Source organism: Folsomia candida, unplaced genomic scaffold (genome assembly GCF_002217175.1).
Source record: "Folsomia candida strain VU population unplaced genomic scaffold, ASM221717v1 Fcan01_Sc017, whole genome shotgun sequence".
Taxonomy (NCBI): Eukaryota; Metazoa; Arthropoda; class Collembola; order Entomobryomorpha; family Isotomidae; genus Folsomia; species Folsomia candida.
Genome location: NW_019091209.1, coordinates 505633 through 530027, shown reverse-complemented (window position 1 = coordinate 530027; position 24395 = coordinate 505633). Strand labels below are relative to the sequence as shown.

Sequence of the window (24395 nt, the reverse complement as noted above, 5' to 3'; positions counted from 1 at the left end):
AGCAAATTCATGTAAGACGAAGGAAGGAAATGCAATCCAGAATAATAATAAAACTACCTCTGTTTAATAGATTTATAGAAATGACTACGAATTTTAAAAGTTTCCTGAAAACGATGTTTTTTTAATAAGTCAAATTTACTCTGTGTATTCTGTTAAATCTCGAAATACATAATTCACGCAGTCATTGATAAGCTAATTTCCCTTCTAAATATTTGTAAAATTTGGTAAACGTTTACAGAATTTTGCAATGTTACAAAGGACTGCGTGAGTTGTATCAATGCAAAATTTGTTACAACAATACAAAAATTTGCAACAATGATTTGCGTCACGTATGTACATACAAATTTACCCTGATTGCATATGTCAATAGGGGAGTGTTGGACCCATGTTTTTTCCCAATAAGGGAAAATATTTGCCATGTTTGATCAATTTCTTAACGGGAACCTTTCTCTCTCTCATATCAACTTTCACTTTGTCGCAGTGAAAGTGAAAGTAGAAATTTAGACGAAACTATATATACTTTATTCATTTCTAAAATTACAAAAAATGGCATTTTTTGAGGAGGGTGCAATTTTTAAGCAGTTTTTACACTGCAAGGTAAGCTTATCGGATTTTGTATTTTGTACAATTAAGAATTATTCCAAAGTTTGCCAGATGTTTTTCAAGTTTCCTAATAACAGTAGAAATTATGACAAATTTTGCCTGGTTTTTGTAAAGTTTCATTACAACATTAAAAATTTTGCGAAATTTTGCCTAATTCATTTTCACGTTTCGTAACAACATTAAAAATTATGCAAAATTATGCCGTATTTTTTCAAGTTTCGCGACAACATCGTCCGCCTGCTTCACTTGGGGAGGAAGGATGTCGACATTTTACTCGGGGTGACGAAATTTGGTCAGGTGGGGTTATACGACGGGGCGAATAATATGAGCCTCGTGACGACCTTTTGTCTCGACATGGAGTACGAGGATAGTGTTCGGAAACTGTACGGAAGGAGGGACGCCGTTCGACCGAAGTGCAAACGAAGCCATGTCGTCGTGGATGCCGTGTTAGCGGAAAATATTCAGTGCGTCATCTTCGCCACGACGAAAGGAATGTTGCAGTGGTGAGTCTGGTGTATCCAACTTGCGCCATAGTTAAGTATTTGGCGCAAGTTGTATAAAATATTGCATAATAGAGTGTGATGCCAAGTGTTAATAAATTTTGCCCAAATTTTAGCAAATTTTTGTAACATTTTAGCATGCTAAGATTTTACGTTATTTTAGTCAGATTTTAATAGATTTCGATTTTAGTAAATCTTACTCAAGTTTTCATAAGTTTTAATTAAATTTTAAATAAATTTTCATTAAATATTTTGATAAATTTTATTAAATTCAACTCGGATTTTAATCAAATATTAGTAAATTTTGGTAAAATATTTCAGCATATTTTACTAAAACTTAGATAAATTATAGTTAATTTTACTCAAATTTTAGCATATTCCGGTCGCATTTTAGCATATTTTACTCAAACTTTACGAAATCGTAATAAAAAACTTCAAATTTTGAGTAAATTTTAGTCCAATTTCTTTTAATTTTCTGTTCAGCTACGACAACGGCGAGCTCGACGGGGAAGATTTAGGCCTGCACATATTCCCCCGCAGTAAATTCCTCCACTTGTCGAAAGGTCGTTCTCCAATCTCTCCAAGAAATTTGGGCCTTGTCGAAACCTTCCGAGTCCACGGGTTGTACAGCGTTCCGTCCTGTCTCTGCTATCACCGAGGTAGGGATAAGCTTGTCGTATGTGTCATGTCAGTATGTCATAAATGTCAAAATGTCATATTTATGAGACATTTATGACTTGCCGACATCCAAGAAAATGCCACATTTGTAGGTTGATTGATTGATTGATGGATTTATTCAGCATAAAACCCTTTCAGGCATAATTGCCCATAGAGTTACAGAGTTAAAAAAATATATATGTATAATATCGTTATACACATTATTATCATAAACAAGTCCTTAAAAATTACTGATTAATTGGTTAGTGCATTGGTTAATTGTAATGATGTACATACATTAGATTTTGTTGACTATTCTTCCAAAATTAATTTTCTATGTCTAAGTTATGTATATTCTGTGACGATTTCTATTGGATCTGTTCCATATAAAAATTGCATTCCTGTTTTTAGTCGACCCCCTTTTCTGGCTACCAATACTTTCATCTTCCCTACATTTAATTTCAAATCCCATTCCAAAAAGTAATTCTTCAGTAAATTAATTTTCTTCTGCATATAAAATTCATTCAGCACATTTGTAGGTTGACATTTATGACACCTACAATATTTACGGCGTCACAAAGCAATTCTCTTTTCGAACACGACATGTCAAATTTGTCAAATGATATTTGGGACATGTCAAAATGACACGTCAAATGCCATGAACAATTGACAAATATGACATTACATGACATTTATGACACGTCAAATTTCGTATTTGTCAGATTTTTTACTATCTTGCCAAATATGATAGACAATTGACATTTATGACATGTCCGACATGAACTTTTGTGACACTGACATTTCACATCCCTAGGTGGACGTGATGACGCCGAGGGGGCGAAACTGCTCGTCGGCCATGTCGACGGGACCGTGACGATAATAGAGCTTGGCCTCGAAGGGAATAAATACCCCTTTGGCGACGGGAAGAGAAAACTTCGTGGGGTTATCAACCACATCGATTTGTCCCGACAACGCCACAAGATACGAAGTTATCGTGGACATTGCGATCCCGTGAGAGAAATCCAGTTTTTAAAGAGTAGTTCGAGAGGAAGAAATAGTAGGAAGTTGATCCTGTCGACGAGCCGAGATCCAAAATTTTCACTTTTTTGCGAAGATTATTCCGGAATTTGTGAATCTTTCATTATTTCGTTGCCAAAGGTAGTACGAAATTTTTGGAAAAATTGATCTGTACCAATTTTTGGGTAGAATTTGCGAGGAAATTTGTGATAAAAAAATCCTGAGTGTTTTAGAAGGTATTCATTTTCATGTAGAGTAAAATGTGCAGAATATTTGGAGAAATTTTGCCAAAACATTTTTGCTAAGAAAAATCCTGCACATTTTAATCAAACTTTCATTCAGTGTAAAATGTGTAGAATTCTCAACGCGTCTTGAGTAAAATTTGGCAAGTTTTGCAAAAAAAATTTCACTATCATTTTTTCCACATATAAAAATATGTAAAATATTAAATCTCCAGGTGCGTTTTCTACCGAAAAATTGCTTGCTTTTTGATACTAGGTCGATTTTCATGTGTGATTTTTGCAAATTAATTTCCACCTGAATTTTTGTGCCAGGGCGTGAACACCGTGGCTCACTCGGACCTCGGGAATAAAATAATCACGGGCAGTGAGGACGGCGTGATTCGTATATTTTCCGAATTTTCTATGAAAATGCCACAAATGGAGTTGAGCGGTCATAAAGGCGCCGTAATTGGGTTGGCTCTACTCTCAGTACCATTTTCTTCCGGGGGTGAAATCCTCCTCAGCTATTCGGAAGATGTGGTAAGGATGGAAATTTTGCGAAAATGAAATAATTTGCGCATAAATAATTTGTAAATGTAATGTTTTTTCAGGAACTACGTGCCTGGGATCCCGACACGTTTACATGCCTGCAAAATATTTACGTCCGCTTTCCCTGTGCCGCACTGAGTTCTACGATTATCTGTAAAACGCCACAATTCGCGAAAAATCCGATTTTGCTATTGAGTACGAAATCTTCCAGGTAAATTTTTGAGTAAAAAAAATGCGAAAATATGTTTCGCATTTTTGACGAATATTTACGATAAAAGTCAGAATACGAATTTTATTAGATTATTTTCCGATGAAAATATATTGAGCGTATTCACGACTATTTCACATCGCAACTCATTTAGCAAAATTGCAAACCTAAAAAGATTTAGGGATTCGCAAAATAGGATTTTGCAAATCTGCACATGCAAACAGTCCTGTTTTAATTTGGTTTTCATGGATTATTTGCAATTTCCACAACATTAAATGAGAGGATGAGTTATCGAAATAATCTTTAAAAACATAACGTAAAACTGCTAGATAAATTTGCGAAAAAAGTTGTATGGGCTTCCAGCAAAAGCTTTGCCAAATCGCAAATTTCACAAAAATTCGCAAGTTACATATGTTGTTTGCTCAATTTGCGAGATATGTGAAGGTTGGCGAACATCTTCCTTGAATGCTTAACACAATTCTGGTACAACTTTTTCTCGTAAAAAGCTACTGAAATATAATTGCCAAAATTTTTGCAATCCTAGCGAAAAAGAGGATACCTCCGTGATCCTCTTGTACTGCAATAGCTACGCGAAATTTGCCATCTATCACGACAACCCGGCCTCCACGGCGGCCTGGCCCTTCAACAACTTGGACTTGGAGGATATCGATTCTTATGCAAAAAGCAAGCCACGTGTCACCGCATCATTAAAAAAGACGGGACGACGAAATTATTTGGGTGACGAACAATCCGATTCGTCGACCCTCCAAGAAATCGCGACGGACACGATGAGCGCGTTAATGCGACACAAATATTCTGCACATCATGGGCGCCCCGGTGGTAAAAAGAGCTTGACCGCGGTGGCCACGAGGAGGCTGGCGTCACTGCAAATTTCTTCGGATCATGTGAACAGGAATGCGAAAATTTTTGACAAGCTGACCTACCATGAATTACAGCCTGTTGTAAAGTGGACTCTGCAGGAACCAAAATATTACACGGATTGTTTCAGAGACGATTAATTAAAATTTTGCAATAATTAATAAGAATTTGTAATAAATTTTCATTTGAACTTTAAAAATGACAAGATTTTTCATTTTTTTCATAATTATTCCCCCATTAATTAAGACGATTAATTATGTATATGGAAATGTTGTCAAATTAGTATGAATTTACATATTAAACTAATTTTTAATTTCCGTCATAAGTTCGGGTTCGGATGGGGATTCTTCCATTCTAATATTCGAGTTCGGATAAGAACACGTATAAGTCCGTACCCTCCTAATTTTAATAAAACAGGATAAGAAGAAATCCGATCCAAATGAATCTCTAATTATTTGCGATATCTACATCTAAGCTTTAATTGCGACAATTCACACAGGCCTTGGTAACATTCTAAAATCCGTAAATTCCCCATACTTACAAACTTTTACGAAATTGTACTCATATTTCGAAGGAAACTTAGCTTCCAAATTTTTGTAAACTTGCTCCCATATTACGCGTGTAAAACTCGGAGGGTTTTCACGTCACCTCGTAAATAGCGTAAATTTACGACATCTACGAAAATTCCATGCTTACGAAGCTTCGTAAATATACATACGCAAGGTTGAGGTATCTTTATCGTTCGTAAAAAATTTCGTAAGCATAAAAAAATCATATTTCGAACACCATAGTTACCGATGATATTAGGCAAAGAAAAATTAAAACAATTTTTACGAAATATTTTTCACGTCAACCCGTCGTAAATGACGTAAATTTACGAATATTTTTTTACCAATCCACAGTTACGAAGGTCGTGAAAACCCTCTCTGTAAAATTATGTTACAAAAGGCACCGATTTTACAAAGTTACAAATGACTACGTTAACTGCCTCAGTATATGTACATAAATACATAGGTATGTAGTAGGGCTTCTGACTGCATGAGGTAAAATTCTTCGTATTCGTATGTCCATCCACAGCTTAAGCAAAGTCCCGTTATTATGTCACATGTACAGACTTGTTATTTACATATTTATCTCTTTAAGAATGCATCCATTACATATCTCACTACGTATTTCTGGGTGTGGGTGTGGGGTGCATATGTATGCATAATCATGTAGATCTATGTATGTACATATGTGTGATGACATATCGTGACGACGTGATGCATTCTATCGTGCATGGATTACATACAGAAAAGTTGTTCCATTGGGATTCGTGTATGTATCTTGACGTTTACTACGAACAATGGAATGCACTGCATGCATATAGAGATTCTGGTTTTGTGCATTGTTATTCTTCCTCCAACTTTACTTTACATAGTAGATCTTTCATGATGCGTTTACTTTACAGGTTGTGCATCTATACGTATAATATGAAGAGGAGAGTGGAGTAGTAGTAATAATAATTCCCGATAAACATGGGAACACATGGGCAATAGCTGGCATCCCGAGTAAAAATTTGAACAGATTTTCGGTAGAAATGTGGGCCGATTTTCTGCAAAACTTAACCCGAATTTTTGACCTGATTTTAGTCAGAAATTAGATCTGAAGAAAATTATGTAGGTAGAATTATGCACCAGGATAAAACGGATAGAAATGTTCGGCAGGATTATGTACCAAAAAAATACGTAGAATACGATATGCATCCAGCTTTTGTCGATTGTTGCAGAATTCGATGCAGTGATTTATGTATACTCGGGTGGATTGTTGATCGGGAAGTAGGTGTACCTTGAGGCTCTTGTTGGGTGCATGCATTGTTGAGAGGAAAAAGGTTATACGAGAAGAAGAAGACGAAGGAGGCAGAGGACAACAGACATTGTTTGCTGCATTTGATATTAAAATGCATTCTCGTCGTCGTCGTTTCCTTTCTTTCTTCCCTTTTTCGTAATCGTTGGCTCGCGAGCAAAGTTCTTCTTCTTCTTGGACGGCAGAGAATTATTGCATCTCACAAAAAAAGTGCACTGCTGATAATAGTGATCTGTTGAAAAATTGCCGAAAAATCTTGGAAATTGATTTGTTAATAGCACTCATCAATTTTCATAGAAGAACACTTTTAAAAAAGTGTAGTGGAAATAGTATCGTGAAAAACAAACAAAAGTTTTGAAATTTTGTTTAAAAATTGAAATTCTGAGAAAAAAATGGAAAAAGTGGAATTTTTTTTGTGACGTGATTTATTTTGAGACGAATTTTATCATAATTTTGCCAGAAAGAAGAAGTATTTAATATTTTGACGCGATTATAAAAAAGGAAGAAGACGAAGAAATAGATAAATTTTATAAAAAAAGGTAACCTTAAATTGTATGGTGACATACATTTCATTAACATGATTTTTTTTCTTGTCAGACTTGATTTAGTAGCAATATTGCGCATCTATTTACTACTTGTAAAAGAAGCAATAAAAAAGATTAACATTTCCGGAGGATGGAAATTAATGAGGACTTTTTTTCTATTTGGGTCAAAAAGTGCATATGTACATACATACGTGTTTTATTTATTTATTTAGCATATAAATGTGATCACATCGAGACTCATGTGTCTTACAGTCCAGACCTCGTGTATATTTCTATTAGAGTTTTTGAGGGACAAAATTATTCAGATAAGGTGTAATTTTTAGGAACCAAAATTTGATATAGGTAAGAAAATATATAAGGAAATATATTTTTCATTATGCCAGTCTTATAACATAGATTTATCAATATTTACACCGAAAATGCTCATAATTCCACTTACTTGAAGTTTCTTATATTAGTTAATTCAGACCTCGTGTATATTTCATGTATCATTTTCGAGTGAGGGAAATTAGCCAGCAGAAGATGTAATTTTTTTGGGGTTAAAAATTTAAAACAGATAAATAACTAAATACATGGATTATGTCATTTTTAATACAAATTTATCAGTGTTTTCATGGCAAAAATGCCTAAAATGCGATACAGGCAGTAATTTTCATGCCATGGCGTGAGCATTGTGATTGGGGCTGAGGAATTGAGTCCATTCACTTTTTGTGACTAATTTTACCTGTAAAAATGCGATTTTTTATGCATCTCTCTCTCTGATGATAAACTATGTTAGCGGAATACTTATGCCGTGATAAGTTAAATGGATTATGAAAAGTAGCGTATATTATTATTACGTAGGTATTTGTGTAATTATTAGTGGAATTGATTAAGGTAGTTGATGTCGATGTGAGTGGTCAAGCCCAGTCAAAGAGATCGTGGCAGACAGAGTGGCACCTCATAAAAAATAGCTTCATGTATATCATTAACAGAAAAGAGTTGAAAAGTAGATTCAATTCGTAGGTAATTTTTTTTAAGACGCGGGTAAAATACTTTTTCAAAATGTACAGTATTTTAGCATGGGGCTGGATTTCTGGGGGTATTACAGCTACAAAAAGTACGAAAATGAGAACAAAATTCACTTACACATTTTTTAAGTTTTTTTAAATAAAGCGAGCAAACTAAACAATTCACGCAGTTCTTGATGACATTGTAAAATATGTAAATTCCATAAGCTTTTACAAAATTTTACTCATATTTCGAAGGAAAATTAGCTCACAAGTTTATGCAAACTTACTCCGATCAAGGGCGTCTCATTGCGGAAAAGTTTGTAAAATTATGCTTCTGTACTTATGTAAAATTTTACAGATTTTACAAAATTACCAATCACTGCGCGAATTGTCGAAGTATCCTGACAAGATAATTTCTTCACAAAAACGTGTATTCTCGTCTTCTTGTGGTTGTAACAACGCTCCCAAATCTGACAAACAGAGCTATAAATACTCTACATTTAAATGAACTAAAATTCCTTTCTATCTTTACAGGATGGAACAACGTGCCCCGTAAAGTGTGACCTTAAATAAAGTATTTTTTAAAAATCGGAGAGAATTTAAAAACACGATGTCCATCTATACTTTATCCCTCGTCCTGATTTTGCTAATCTCGTCCCCCTCGGATTGTCTGAGGAAGGAGGAGACATCAAATTTGCAACGTTTGTCACGTGCCCATCTAGAATTCGCACTTTCCCTGTTTCGCACCGTTGCGGGGGAGACGAGTGCGGGGGACAATGTTCTCTTGTCCCCGTACAGCGTGGCGTCCGTCCTGTCGCAGTTGTGGTTGGGATCAGCGCCCGAGTCGGGAACGTTTACTCAGCTGGAGAACGTTCTGCACTACAAAGACGGCGGTCTAGGACCGGAAAAGGTTCACGCCGTCTTCCATTCTGGACTGGATACCGGGGACGATCCTGATTTTCAGGTATAGAAATTTTGAAAGTTATTCCAAGGGGGAAAATTCCCATATGGAAATTTAAACGTGTAAAATTTGTAATGATTACGAATGAAAAACATATTTTAAAAAATTGATCTTCATAGATTAGAAGCGTGTGTTTACTTTGCAAAGTTATTTCATTTCATACAGTTTGGAATGAGTTTGAGTTTCTAGTTTTTTTAAACTTTACAAATTTTGCGAAGATTTGCATAGAGTGAAGCAACGATTTTTCCGATGTTTGCAGTGTCGGTTTATTTTATAAAATTGTTGAACTACATAATATAAAGTTTACAAAGACAAATGCATATTGAGGGTATTCATTATTTCTTCGTATCCGTAGTATCGTAAAATAGTTTACGAAGAAAAAACAAGGGGTCAGGTTTAGTAAAAATCGTAAGCGTAGTAACGTGATTTTCGATGAGAAAATCTTACGACGCTTACAAAATCTCGTAAGCCTCGTAAGTTATTTTACGATACGAAGAATACTTCGGCAAAGATGGAGGGACGGTTTTGCCGATTTTATTCCAGATTATAAAATTATTTTACTTAATATATAGTAGATATACAGGTTGTAAACAGTTTAATGAGCTTGAGTTTCAAATTTTTGAGAACGGTACAAAAATAAAGTTTTGCAAAGATTTTGCATAGAATTGAGGAACGCTTTTGGCCATTTTTACGATGTCTGATATTATACAGTTTACAATGGCAATGCATATTGTTATACAGTTTGCAAAGATTTAGAATTTCAAATTTTTGTAACATTTACAAATTCTACAAAAATGTTGCCAATTTTTTGCAACTTTTTCTTTATTCGTATTTTTCAGAGCGTAGTAAAGCAGGGGAACGCGCTCTTCCTGCAAGACGGGATCCCGATCGAGTCGTCTTATCGCCGCGACCTGCGTCACTTCTACAACTCTTCCGTGGAGGAGGTCGACTTTTCGCGGGAGGACGCCACGCTGCGGATCAATCGCTGGGTGTCCAAACGAACGGGGGGCTTCATCCCCACGCTGATCGAGAGTCCGCTCCCCGCCTCCACAAAGTTGGTCCTCGTCAACGCCCTGGCGCTCAAGGCCTTCTGGAAAAATAGCTTCGATCCCACGAGAACCGCGGCGAGTGGGATTTTTCATCGAGGACCGAATGCAAAGTAAGAAAAATAAATTTGGGTGCAAAATTTGTGCAAAAATTTGCAAGCATGTTTTAGTAAAACAAAAGCATGTATAACACAAGTGGAATTTTATTAAAAACCGAGATTATGAAGTTTTTTAAATTTTTGGTAGGTAATGAATATTTTGTGAGAAAATTGAGATTTTTTAAGGAATTCAATTTTCTATTAAATTGAGATTTCGCCAATTTGTTCGCTTATGAATTTGAAAATGAATGAAAAATCCTTCTTTTGTAAAAAAAAGATGAGAATATGTAATTTTATGTTTAAAAACATTACTTTATTTTCAGGTCGTTAATAAGTTTACATAAAAATGAATTAAAAAATTGGGATTCTGTTATAAAAACGAGGTTACCAAATTTTTTAACAAGTTGAGATTTCAAAAATTCTTTATCCAGTATGAATTTGTGAAATCCGAAATTATGAAATTGTTGATTGAGGCAAAAATGGAATTGTTACTTTTGCTCATGAAGAATGATTCTGAAATCCAAATTTTTCTGGAAATTTTATTTTTGAAACGTAATTGTTTTTTTTCAGACTCGAGATCCCAATGATGGCTGGAAAGTTTAAGGTTTTGCTTGGTGAAAGTGACACGCTTCGATGTCGCTTGTTAGAGTTACCGTTTCGTGGCAAGCGCTTATCCATGTTTATCATGTTACCGGATGAGGACGTGTCCTCGTCGAAATCGTCATCGTCAAGATTGTCCCATTTGGAGGAAAATTTGACGGCACAGAATCTGAAAAAATTATTTGCATCGTTACGAGTAAGAAAATTTATGGAAATTTTTAACTTAGGATTCGATCACTCATCGCCAAAATGTTCAAAATCATCACGTTTTTAATTATTTCTACGCTCTGGGAATTTATTTTTAAATTCTGGACAACAAATTTGTAGAGGAGGGGAGTTCCCAATTAAAAAAAATGAAACCTCCAGATTTTGACACTTTTTTAAGGAGGAGATTTCAAGTTTAAGAAGCTCTCAGAAAAATTGAAACTCGTCAAAACTGGCTTAAAAACCTCAGCGTCATTCCATTAATCAACTTACTGACCATAAATTGGTCGTCCAGAATTTTAAAATAAATTCCCAGAGCGGAGAAATGATTAAAAAATGTGTTGATTTTGAAGATTTTGGTTAAGAGTCTTGCACTAACGAATAAACGATAATTTCGTTTTTCCGCGAAGGAGGAAATGGTCCACATTCGAATGCCACGATTCAGCATGGAGGACACGTCTCGATTGACGGACACTTTGATGACGTTAGGACTGCGAGATATTTTTGACCCTAGTCATGCCAACTTTTCCAGAATATCGGCATCCGAAGAGGAGAAAATCAGCGTGTCCACGTTAGCTCACAAGTAAGAAAGTTTAATTCCGTCCTAAAATTCAGAGTTCATAATTATGCCATGCAGAAAGGATAAACTATTTGATAAAGGAAATTTGAATTTGATACTTAATTACCACCTAGTAACAATTTTGTCACCTTAATGTGCACGTGTCGCAACAAAAATTTTGCCAAATTTGTAAAAACTTTGATAGAAAAGTGTTGTAATTTTTCATTATAAATTTACCCAGCAAATGGGCACGTGCCAAATTTCAAACAAAAAAAAATTATTGAACATGGCGGAATTTTTTCTTGCAAATTTATCCAGCAAATGGACGCGCTTATTTTTCGCAAGATTATTTCGCAAATTATTTAATTAATGCGAATTATGTACTACGTGTTTGCAGGGTAAGTCTCGAAATAACGGAGAAAGGGGCGCACGCCGCTGCCGCGACGGCCACGGGGATCGAGCGCTTTGGCGAAATTGGTGAATTTTTCGAAATCAATCGTCCTTTCGTCTTCTTCATTTGGGACTACGTTTCCGGAGCTTTGCTGTTCATTGGACGGGTCGCTGATCCAAAACCGCTGGCAGTACCGTGAAATCTTAAGACTACTCACAACGGAGGTCTCCCAGCAGTTGCTCTCCGATTTTGAGCAAACTTGTCTCAATCGATGCCAAATTTAGTTAGTATGAAATTTGCGAAAGACACGATCTCCCAATGGGCACGTTTGGCCGAGATATTTGCATCCGAAGAGGAGAAAACACGCAGTAAATTTGGAATGTGTAAAATTTGTCTTCTTTACTGCGCGTTTTCTCTTCTTTGGATGCAAATATCTCTGTCAAACGTGCCCATTGGGAGATCGTGTTTTTCGCAAATTTCGTACTAATTAAATTTGTAATCGATTGATACTAATTTGCCCAAAATCAGAGAGCATCCGCTCGGACACCTCCACTGTCAGTTCAGATCAGGTTACAATAAAAATATATATAGATTTACCATTCTTTTATCATAAAATTATACATATCTAGAAATAATTGATAATAGTTTTATAAAGAAAATTGTAAAAAATAGTTGATATCGTTTGAGAGGAAGCCGTAAATAGATAACTACCGCGAGACGTCAACTGTGTGTCGAGCTTATCTAGTTTTTTTTGTATTTTGTAGGAAATCAATAAGAAAGAAAATGGTTTTGAGTTGAGAAAGTTGTGTAATTTTTTATAGAATGTTTTACTCCGTCTCATTTTACGAAATGTCGCTTGATATTTTATGTCCTCCGTAAATAAAAGTCTGTAAATAAATAAGAATTGGAAAAAGATGTGACTTATTTCCTTAAAAAGAAGAACGCTTTAGTGGTCAATTAAGAAGTCGTTTGCAGAATTCCTTCTGTTCACATTCCGTTTCAATAGTTCACTTTAAGGGCACATTTGCATAAAGCTGTTTTGCATAAGGGTCATTTGGTATAACCTTTATTGACTAATCCTAAATATCTTTTCACATAAAGGAACGTTTTACATACTTGAACACCTCATAATTTTACCCTGTCGAAATCTGGCAATAGTCATGCAGGTATTGATTTCTCGGTATTAAACTTGCCACTGCTAGGCATTAAAATTATACTGGACGGTAAAAAATTGTTATACCAATTTGTAGTACCCAATGTGTGAAAAGAATGAAAATTAAGAGTATGCAAATGCAAATTATGCGAAATTCTTGTTTGTATAATTTGAAATTAGACAAATTTCCTATATTGGTATTATGCAAAAAAAATATGTAAATCAACACAAGGCCCATTTTAACATGCCTGCTGCAAATACACACACACAAAGTCTGCTACTCTAGTTAATATTGCTTGAGGGGACATCCGTAAATTATGTTACTCAAAAATAGCTAATTTCTAGACCCCCTTCCCCCACTTGAATATGTGTCACATAGGCATACCTGTTCAAAAATTTAGTTTTCATTCAAAACTCAGTCATCAGAATTTCTGATTGATGATTTTCTTTTCATTCACATTCATTTCATTTCATTTCACTTCATCTGACTTCATTTTTTACTTCGTCCCTTGTATTAAGCATAGGGTGAAAAACGAAATGAGTGATAAATCCTTCATTCACAGTCACTCATCTGAAATGACGGAATCTTCCCATCATTTTCACCCAAATTACAGGAAATTCATTTTCATTCACTATCACTCACCATCATAATCACTCAAATGAATGAAAGTGATCAGGTATACACATAGGCACGCTATCATTGGAGCCTTGGATGGACCCCTATCTTGAGTGACATAATTTATGGACGGCCCTTAAGATTAAACGATTTAAAAACTCGATTCCATCCTAACTCTAATCGTCTTATGGGCTTAAACAGGATTTATTTTAGTACTCATTGTCTATGGATTGAATTAATAACTGTAAGAAGGAGCAATGTCAAGGAACTTTTCTTTCTGAGAAGTCACGTAGTAAAACAGTGACTAATGATTGCACAACGATAAGATAGCATTGTCATGTGGTAATGATAGTAAAAATGCAGTATCGAGCATATAAACATTATAATCAATCCAGATGTTGACATTATCTTAATAAACACTTGTTAAGCTAATGGTAAAAGAGAGGCACATCTTCCAAGTAATATAGATCACCATAATTTTCATGAATTTCAGTCTCATTCATTTTCAAACTTAAGAATCAATCACCAACTGTTCCAAAGTTTTTAGTTTGACTAATAAACACAATAACCTTGTTGCTTATCGGTTCCTTAAATATTCGTCTAGAAAAATGATTCAAGGAGAGGAAGTTACTGAAGAAATGGAAACTTTAGTAGTCGGGGGCACTACACAAACTCCGAGTCCATTTTCCCCATGTTGGTGTCAAGTCAATTAATTTAATTATTAATCATAGAGCGTACTCACGTCAACCTTCACAAATCTCGCAAATTGAGGGTATATAGCAACATAACTTTTCGTTATTTGGCAAACATTTTGCTGGAAAACGATGGAATTTTTTTCGTAAATTAACCCAGCACTTGGACATGTTCTTATTTCGCAAAATTATCCTCACCATTGCCAGAAAGAGAAATTAAAACAATACGAAAATAGGTGTTTTTCAGTAGGTTTGCGAGATTGGAGAGATTTGCGAAGATTTGCAAGAGATTTGCAAAATCATATTTTGCGAAATCCCCCCACGACATAAATATTTTGATTATCTCAAGTTTGCTAATTATTTAGCGAACTTGCGACGATCAAAATATTCGTTGCGATTGCGAAGCGAAATAAAACATTGTCGTGAGTACGCCCATTTAATTTTTAATGTTCGGCTCCGTTGTTATGAATTAAAAAAATTATTGTTATATTTTCAGTCGAGCAAAAAGCCATGGACTCTTCGTACGATGAAGACCTCAACGAGAACCCGTTTTTTCAATCCTTGATAACCTCCTGTCCCGACTTATTCGGTCAGTGTGTTCTTGAACAGTGGCTGATTTGCGTTCCCCGAAGGGATTCTTTGCCAAAGTATACTTTCACTTTGGAGGATTTTACTCACCACATTTTGCGACCTGTTACTAAAGCTAATGGGCGACATTGGAGTGGAGAAAGCAATTGTAGCAGTATCAGCATCGGTAGTCTTCCATCGTCGTGTGGAAGCCTGGGTTCTTCTTCAGTAGAAGATCAGAGTCATAGGTGGGCAGCTCCTCCGACGTCCGCTTCTGCCAATTTTTTTTTCGCTTCCAGTACTTCCGCTTCCGACCAAAATTTGTGCTTCCAACTTCCGCTTCCAACCAAAATTTTCTCTTCTAATTTCCGCTTCCAACTAAAATCTTCGCATCCAGCTTCCAGTACTTCCGCTTCCGACCGCTTCCGACCGCTTCCGACCAAAATTTTCGCTTCCAGTACTTCCGCTTCCGACCAAAATTTTCTCTTCTAACTTCCTCTTCCAGCCAAAATTTCCGCTTACAACTTTCGCTTCTAACCAAAATTTTCTCTTCCAGTGCTTCCGATCATTGTGCTTCCGACGTCCGGAAATTATGATTAGAATAAGTTTTTTATGGTCCGCAGCACAATTCTGGAAGATGACGTGAAGCCCAAAACGGAAGCCCATTCACTCCAAGGAAACTGGAACTATCAGACATTGACACACATCCGAGTAGAACTTACTGGTCAAACGTTAATTCTTGATGTCGAAATTCCCATCTCCAACGACGCCAATGATGACGTACTGAATGGGAATAGTAGAGCGTTTGTCCAACTTCGAAAGGAAATTTTATTCGACGAAACGTTTTACACAAATGACCAGAGAAAGTATAAAGTTCTGTGTGTGGCGTCCCCACTCAACTCAAAGGTAAAAGATTAATCAGTCGTAATTAAATAAGGGATTAATAATTGGGATTAAGGATTAGTAATTATTAATGCTTAATTCCACCAAAAATTTTCACACGATTAATCCTTAATCTCGACGAAACCGGGCCAAATTATTAATCCTTAATCATGATTAGAATTAACTTGATTGCAATCATTAAATGCAGTAAAATATAAATTGCATCAATCCTTAATCAATAATTAATCATGATTAATTAATCCTTAATCAGCAATTAATCATGATTAATTATTTCTTAATCAGCAATTAATCATGATTAATTAATCCTTAATCAACAATTAATCATGATTAATTAATCCTTAATCAAAAATTATTTATCATTAAACAATCCTTTATCCTGAATCAAGAATTAATAAGAATTAATTAATCCTCAATCCCAGCAAATTAAATTATTTAATTAATCCTGAGTTAATCTAATCCCGGATTAAAATTAATCCTTAACCACAAAAAATTCGCTGATCACGTATTTCTGTCAAAGGTCGACATTGAGGACGCAGGGTTCGGAAACGCGGGTTTGGGGCTCTGGAATTTGACGAGTCTTCGTGACTGCATCGATTTTATGTGGGTCAAAGGTTCCTTCAAAATTTTAGAAAGTTACGATACGTACATCAAACTTTTTTTGGACAATCATCCCGCCCTCGAAAATCTCCCGCTGCCAATTCAAAGTAATCTGGTGAATATGCTGTTCCTACAATGTGTCGAGTTTGCCGAAGGAACCGGAATGACCACGCCTGTCCCGGAGAATCATGGTTTATCCGACTTTCTCCGTCAGAAGTTACGCATTGCGACGGAAACGTACGTAAATAATCATACCTGTTCACCTTCATTCATGTGTGACTGATTATGCTAGCGAATGAAAATGAATTTCTTGTCATTTAAATGATAATGAATTTCTAGTCACTTGAATGCAAATGAATTTATTGTCATTCGCATGAAAATGAATTTCTTGTCGTTTGAATGAAAATGAATTTCTAGACATTTGAATGGAAATGAATTTCTTGTCGTTTGAATGGAAATGAATTTATTGCAATTTGAATTCAAATTAATTGCTCTTCATTTAAATGAAAATGAATTGCTTGTGGTTTGAATGAAAATGAATTACTTTGCCATTTGAATGAAAATGACTGAAGGATTCCGTTATTTCAGACGAATGACTGTGAATAAAGGTTTTTTTCAATCATTTCATTTTTCATATGCGTGAAATAAGAAATGAAACCCGATGAAGTGCAATGAATTTGAAAAAATTCTTAAATTTGAATTACAATCTTCCCTCATAAATCTGGTTGACTGACTTTCGAATGAAAACTATTTTTTTGAACAGGTACATAAATCATGGCGTGTACAGATCAATAATCAGTGCCATAACATCCGTCACTGCTGCAGAGGATGCTTTCATCAATAAAATCACGAGAAATTTGGGCGAAATTCACCCCCAAGATCTGGACATTGATCCCGCATTTTGGAATATTTTAGGCCGAGCACGGTACGAGTTGAGTCGGATAAGCTCTTATTCCACGCCATTGGGGAAACTGGTCTGCATGAAACGAACGGTTCGTCACATCCGTGCTAATTCTGGGGCAGAGTAAGTTTTTTTTTCAAAAGTGTACTATAAAAATTTCGAGAAAATTGCTCATAATCACATGTTATATTTCTCGTCAAATTGAGCATAACTTGCGAAGTTTTGCGAAATTCTGAAATAAAATTGCTGGAAATGCATGGGATTTTTTTCGCAAATTTATCCAGCAAACGGGCGTGTTCTTAGTTCGCAAAATTATTTCGCTCATCCTCAGCAAGAGAAATTACAGAAATTCATGGAGACAATATCAAAATAGGTGCATGTTTTTAGTAAATTTGTAAAGTCATATTTTGCGAATCCCTTCCTTCACGACATAAATATTTTTATCTTCGCAAGTTGCGATGCGAAATAAGACGTTAATTAATTAATTAATTATTGTAGGAGTGGCGATTCGTCCAAAATTTTGACGACAGATGAGCTTATCCCCATTTGGGTGTATTTAGTTCTGAAGAATCCGCTAGGAAATTGGGTGGCTCAATTAGGTATGCAAATAATACATAAGTTCAGTGAATATGCAAATATGGCTCATAACGGGGATGCAAACCATATTCAACCCAGATTATTTTTTGACCATGTTAACTTAGAGAAAGATAAACTCTTTAGAAACTACATTTAGTGTGGCACTTGCGCAGATGCAGCAAGTTTTGGGCGCCGCAGGTTCGCCTCAATGCGCAGATTCTGTTGAAAAAAACCGCGCATTTTCGCGAACTTGCGGTGCCCAAAACTTGCTGAATTTTTCACATCTGCGTAAGTACATCAATTAATGATATTTCTAAAGAGTTTGTCTATTAAACGAAAGTAATCAAAAATAATCTGGGTTGAACATGGTTTGCGTCCCCATTGCCAAAGTTAAATAAATTCGTTTCTCCTTATTTCCGGTTAGAATTCCTTCGCAATTTTCGCTTTTCCTCGACCGAAGAACCCACGAATGAAGACACCTTTTACATCACAACTTTAGAGGCATCCTTGGAGTACTTAAAATCCGGGAAAGTGCTTCGAACTTCGGAGGAAAATGATCCGGGGTCTCCGTGCGAATCCTGGCTCTACAATTTGCACCACGACGCATACGAATCGGATAATCCGCAAATTTCCGAAATGTTTGAAGCGATCCGATTCGGAAAATGTGGCAGGTTGGAAGAATTAATTGAAGAATATGAAGTCCAGAGATTTGAGTTTAACAAGAATCGAAAGGATTTTCCCGAAATTGAGGCAGATTCGCTGTGTCATCCGCTCTGTCAGTGTGTCACGTGTGACGCGGTGTTTCAAAGTGCGGTAAAGTGGGAACCGATGATACCCGCGGTGCAGTTGATAAGCCCGAATGGCTTGACTTTGTTGCATATTGCTTGTATTTATGGGAGACCAAAGGTTGTGGATATACTGATAGGAGCTGGATCTAAATTGGAAGCGGAGGATTCGCAAGTAAGGGTTGGGTTAAACTATTGCGCGTACTCACGTCAACCTCGCAAAACATAATTTGCAAAGTTTCGCAAAAAAAATTTGCTGGAAAACGATGTTATTTTATGTACCCAGCAATTGGACATGTTCTTATTTCGCGAACTCATCCTCACCATCACCAACATGAGAAATTACAGAAATTCCTGTAAACAAGTTGTTTAAAACAACATCAAAATAGGTGTTTTTAGTATATTTGCATAGTCATATTCTGCGAATCCAAAATATTTGTATCTTTGCGAGTTTGCTAAATGAGATGAGATACGAAATAAGACGTTGTCGTGAGTACGACCATTGAACTATCTAAAATTCCCTCAATTCAAAACAGCAAAAAAATAGTGGCATAATTTTTGTTCAATTTTAACATTTTAATAGGGCAACAGAGCAATTCACTATGCTGCAAGCCGAGGTCATCAGAACGCTGTGCTACTGCTTTTGCACGCCGGGTAAGTACGTAGAAATGCGATGAAACATGTGCCATATTTTGACTTTTGGATTAAGCGATTTAGTTAATCTCTTGAACAGAAGCGATTTGTGAATGAATATATTGCGAACCAGATCAAGTTGTTTTCATTAAGAAAATTTAATGAAACAAATTCCTCGTCTTTTTTTCATTATGATTTTTAATCAAGCTGTTTTGATTAAGAAATTTAAACCAAGAAAATTCATCTTTTCTTTATGATCCTTATCCAACTTAGATAACCCTGTATGATATCCCAAAAACCGCGATATCTTTAACATGTCTCGATAAAGTTAGCAAACTTCTGACTGTAATCATTTCTTTAAATCGTTAATGTATTTATAAATGGTTCACGTGGCTCATGTATTGACACCTCACCTTGATTTTCAGTCTGGCATTGTCTTCTTATTTCCAGATGTGATTTGAACCCCACGAACAAAGACTTGGACACGCCGCTTCACTTGGCCGCGCAAAATGGTCACGAAGGTTGTGTGAAGGCTTTAATCTATTATGCAGAGCACGCGGGGAAGAATCTGAATCTAAGTTCGGGGAACAAGAATCTAGATTCGCCGTTGCATTTTGCATCTCGCTACGGCTTCCTTTCCATAGTGAATATTCTGACCGAACATAGCGCGTCGATTACCTGTACCAATATTGTTCATGCAACCCGTAAGTTGTACTCATAGATAATGTAGCGCTTTTTGTACATAGCTCGGCGGATATCGGGTGAAAACCTCCAAATATCGGGGTCAATATACATGTCAGGGGGCCAACATTTCGTCCTCTTGTATCCATATCCAGGGCCAAATGTCACCCTCCAATATCCATATCCATGAGAAAGTCTCGCCCTCCAATATCCAAATATCCATTATCCGTGGAGGTTCTAAATACGTACACTGTTAGAAATCTGGTATAGTCAGGCGGGTATTGATTTCTCGGTATTAAAGTTGCTACTACTTGGTATTAAAATTATACCGGTCCTTAAAAATTTGATGCCAATATTGTAAAACTTAAATACGATTTTATTACTACACGGTATTATTTATCAATACCACGTTGGTAGAGTCATATATGAATATCGACTGGTATTATTTAAGTAACTACTGGATTTCTAAGAGTGTATTAAATTCTCACCTTTAAATATCCAAATATCTATATCCTGAGCAAAATCTAGCCCTCCAAAGTCCAAGTAGCCATGAAAAATTCACACCATCCAACCTCCAAATATCCATGATATCCGCCGAGCTCTGACTTTGTATAACAACCAACTTAAGCTGCACAGAACGTAGAATTAACAAATGTCGTCTCAAATTTATGTCTCATTTACAGCGATTGACTGTGCTCACGATATCCACATTCTCCGAATCTTGCAACGATCTTTGCGAAGACGTTCCTTAGTCCAGACGGATCACGGAGATTATGTCAATATTGAAATGATGCAGAAAGAAGACTCCGGAGGAATTGTGATGCTCATCAGTGAACCCGCAGACGACCCTCCAACTGACCCTGCCCCACCACCCACTGAATCCGATGGAAACAGACTAAAATCATATAATAATAGTCGATCCGTCCGTCGAATTTCTAACCGCCGAGCAAGCGCTGCAACGGCTCCTCCCACTCTATTTATGCAAAATTCTCAGAGGTGGGGAAAATACCGGGTCAAAATGTACACCATTTTGAGCTCTAGATTTTGTATTTCCAGGGGTGTCATACCCACAAAAAGACGATAATCTACGTGGAGAAGGCAACAGTCGTACGAAAATACAGGTTTTTTTAAAGAAATTTACTTTTTATCGGTCTGAAAATACGATATATTTTTCTTAAATCGTGAAAACAATGCATTTAGACAATTTAATTTCTATAAAAATCCCACATTTTCGACTGAAAGTTGCCTTCTAGACTTAGATTTTCGTCTTTTTGTGGGTGTAACGCCCCTGGAAATCCAAATCCCAGAGCTCAAAATGGTGTACATTTTGGCGCAGTATTTTCCCCACCTCTGAGAATTATCTGCCTCCTTCTAGAAGTAGAAGAGTCTCTGCCATGGAACTACAACCTGAATTCAACGATGCAAGAATTTCAACTGAAAAGTGCTTGCAAACGGTGGTCCAACATTTAGAAAACGACCCCAGCAACGCTGACTTTGTAGTCGACTATGGTAACAACAACTACGACGCCACCACGGAGCAGGAACATCTTCGACTCGTTCCAGCGGAGGATCTTGGCATCCACGAACTTGCAGAAGAGATTGAAGACAAACGAGGTGAATTATTTAACATAGGACTCGATTACTCACAAAATAAGCACATTTTTAAGTATTTCTCCATTATGGGAATTTATTTTAAAATTCTGACAGACCCATTTGTAAAGCAGGTCTTTCCAATTTTAAAAAAATTAAAAAAAGAATAATTTGAACAGCAAAGGGAGTTGCCAAATTTTGGAAAACATACACTCCAAATTTTGACACTTTTTGACAGAGGAGATCTCAAGTTTAGGAAGCCTTTAGAAAAATTGGAACCCTAAGAAAAACTGGCTTAAAAAACTCGACCCCTTTCCATCAATCAACTCACGAAGGACAAATTCGTCGCGCAGAATTTTAAAATAGCGGAAAAATGATTAAAAACGTGCTGATTGTGCCGTCGAGTCCTACGTTAATTACAGGGCTCTTACTTTAATGACTGTCACTTAAGTCGCCAGAAATATTTTGTTCATTTTGTGTTCTTCTAGAGAGGAACATTGCAAAATTATTTGCCACCATTGCGGCTGGTGACGTTCCCTTGGCCTTGTTCTACCTGGGGATTCCAGCCGAGGAAAGCGACATTCTGCAAGAAAACGACCACTGCATTGATGTGATTCCTCCCTGTCACCCACTCTGTCCATGGTACTAGCTTATTACATATGCATATTTCTGTTTCGTTAATTTAGGGGTGAAAGTCCTTTATATATCCGTCCGTCTGTCCGTTGATATGATAGCATCAAAGGACAAGGCGAGTTAGAAGATGGACAGTGTAGGTCACACCCTTCAAGGTCATAAACGGTCACAAAATATTAAATTTGATACATTCATGATATGTCAATTCGAACTGAAATTTTACCCCGAATTCAATTGTGACCTCAAAGGTCACAGCAACTGTTAAATTTGACATATACGACGACACAAATGTCTAAAATACGTGAGACATATCAATTTAACAGATTTATATAACAGCTTTCACCCCTTGGTTACATGCGTTGTAACGGTTTCACGTACTGATACTTATTATCCTCGCATTTAGGCGTGTCACCTCATTTGCATAAATCTCACTATGCCCATTTTCGGCGATATGGGCTTTCCATGTTGAATAAACTCTGCCTCTCGCGAATGTGTCAAAATATGCAAATGAGGTGACCGGCTATAAAAATTCGACTATACATGTCCATATTTTATTTTTATAGTCCAAGATGCCTCGCAAAACAGGCCGGTTTGCGTCTTTCTCTCGACATACAAAATGCCGCCGGACTGTCGCCACTACATTTGGCGGTGACCTGTCATCTTATAGTTCTGGTTAAGGCTTTGATAAAATATGGGGCCAATGTTAACCTGCAATCAACCGTGGAGAAAAAGACAGCTTTGGATTTTGCGATTGCGCGAGGATATCATCAAATCGAGGACGTCCTTTTGACTGCGGGAGGATCGTCAAGTTTACACTTTCATTCCGTTTAATCCATCCCTTGGGAGGAATTTTAATTTTTAAGTGTAAATTAATTCCAGTGGCCGCCGAAGCTGTGGGGACATCTGGGGACATTAACATTGTAGGATAGGGGAGAGGGACGGATTTGTATAAGATGGGGCGATGATGAGGACATCAAACAACCGTGAGGGCATTGTCCCCCCCTTTGTCCCCTCAAGCTTCCGCGGCCACTGCTTAATTCCCACGATGTATACCGTCTAATGTATGCACTTGATATCTTTAATTAATGAATAAATGTACGAAAGAAATGAAATATTGCTTAAAAAATAAATTTGATTTATTCACATCAAGCTTGATTTACAAAAGTCTCGCTACGCTTGACGGCTAATACAAAAGTTTACACAAATTTTTGGCACATGTACATATAAGAACGCCCCACGTGGCATTATTCATGAAAATTTTTGCATCCCATATTTTTACAATGTATGAAATACACGTAACAAATAGGTGGTGCCATGCATACATAAATCATTTATTCGGTTTCCGGGTACCATTTTAAACGCTTTTTCATGATTAGATTTTTTTTCAATTTTTTATTTCGCACATGTCATCATCTTTAAGTTAAAAAAAGACTTACAATTATCATTCAAACACGATTTTCAATTTGCACTCCTTCTCCACCGAGTCCTTTGTCATGGTGTAAGTCACCGTGTTGTAATGAGAACGACCCGAATTTCGGGCGTACATTTGGAAATAGTTGTCCTGACTGGGTGAATCTTCGCAGGTGTCGTACCCGTTCGGAAACAGGCAGAAACTCAGACACTCCTCGACCGCCTCCTTTTTCGCTTTACATGAGAATTTCGACTTCAATTGTCCCGCGGCCAGGGTCATGTTCCGCTTAATTTGGTTATTTTCAGCGTGCAGGTCAGTAAAAGTTTGGTCCCATTGCTGCGCCCGTTGCAAACCGAGGGCTTGCAAATCTTGAAACTCTTTCTGCACGGCGCTCCACTCAGCGCGCAGGGTTTCGAGGCGCGATAAGGTGGCCGCGTTCTGAATTTCCAGAGAGTTTTGACATGTTGCTAGTTCCTCTTCGACCGGGGTGTATTGTTCCTGGGGGGAAATTAGGGGTAAGTTAAAATTTAAGGCATACCAAATCGGAGGGTTACACTTCACACCATTGCATTGTTACTTTTACAGAATAAGAACAAATTTTTACCGTAAATGAGACGAGAAGAGTGAGGAATGCGAGGAGTGGAGGAAATAATGCCGGATTATTTTGAGTCTGCATCGTTCCCAGTGGGATTTCAGATTGGAAAGAAATGTGCAGATCTCTAGATCTGACTGCTGATGAGATGGATGCTCACGAAAAAAGTCTCAGATTCGGGCTAGCTCAT

At 36.7% G+C, this 24395-nt stretch overlaps 3 protein-coding genes across 4 annotated transcripts; all 3 read left to right on the top strand.

Annotated features, from left to right (window-relative positions):
• The first annotated feature begins 481 nt into the window (after window positions 1–481).
• On the top strand, window positions 482–4774 carry LOC118437913. The gene is made up of 7 exons (XM_035857460.1): window positions 482–597; window positions 820–1106; window positions 1587–1762; window positions 2575–2771; window positions 3332–3538; window positions 3610–3758; window positions 4300–4774. The coding sequence occupies exons 1-7, from the start codon at window positions 547–549 to the stop codon at window positions 4772–4774; spliced, it is 1542 nt and encodes a 513-aa protein (XP_035713353.1). The 5' UTR covers window positions 482–546.
• A 2183-nt stretch (window positions 4775–6957) lies between these two features.
• On the top strand, window positions 6958–12236 carry LOC110857081 (leukocyte elastase inhibitor). 2 transcript variants are annotated; one of them, XM_022105687.2, is made up of 6 exons: window positions 6958–7018; window positions 8551–8980; window positions 9817–10136; window positions 10692–10917; window positions 11336–11508; window positions 11882–12236. In XM_022105687.2, the coding sequence occupies exons 2-6, from the start codon at window positions 8627–8629 to the stop codon at window positions 12072–12074; spliced, it is 1266 nt and encodes a 421-aa protein (XP_021961379.1). In that variant the 5' UTR covers window positions 6958–7018; window positions 8551–8626; the 3' UTR covers window positions 12075–12236. The 2 variants fall into 2 exon arrangements, with proteins under 2 accessions (XP_021961379.1, XP_035713416.1); XM_035857523.1 differs by lacking the exon at window positions 6958–7018 and adding an exon at window positions 7238–7366.
• Window positions 12237–13755: 1519 nt separating this feature from the next.
• On the top strand, window positions 13756–23189 carry LOC110856915 (ankyrin repeat domain-containing protein 27). Its single transcript, XM_022105503.2, has 13 exons — window positions 13756–14337; window positions 14833–15151; window positions 15527–15809; window positions 16324–16640; window positions 17167–17427; window positions 17803–17903; window positions 18305–18840; window positions 19249–19319; window positions 19749–20002; window positions 20663–20975; window positions 21355–21593; window positions 22058–22211; window positions 22766–23189. Exons 1-13 carry the CDS (start codon window positions 14253–14255, stop codon window positions 23031–23033), a joined length of 3201 nt encoding a protein of 1066 aa, XP_021961195.1. The 5' UTR covers window positions 13756–14252; the 3' UTR covers window positions 23034–23189.
• Window positions 23190–24395: the final 1206 nt, after the last annotated feature.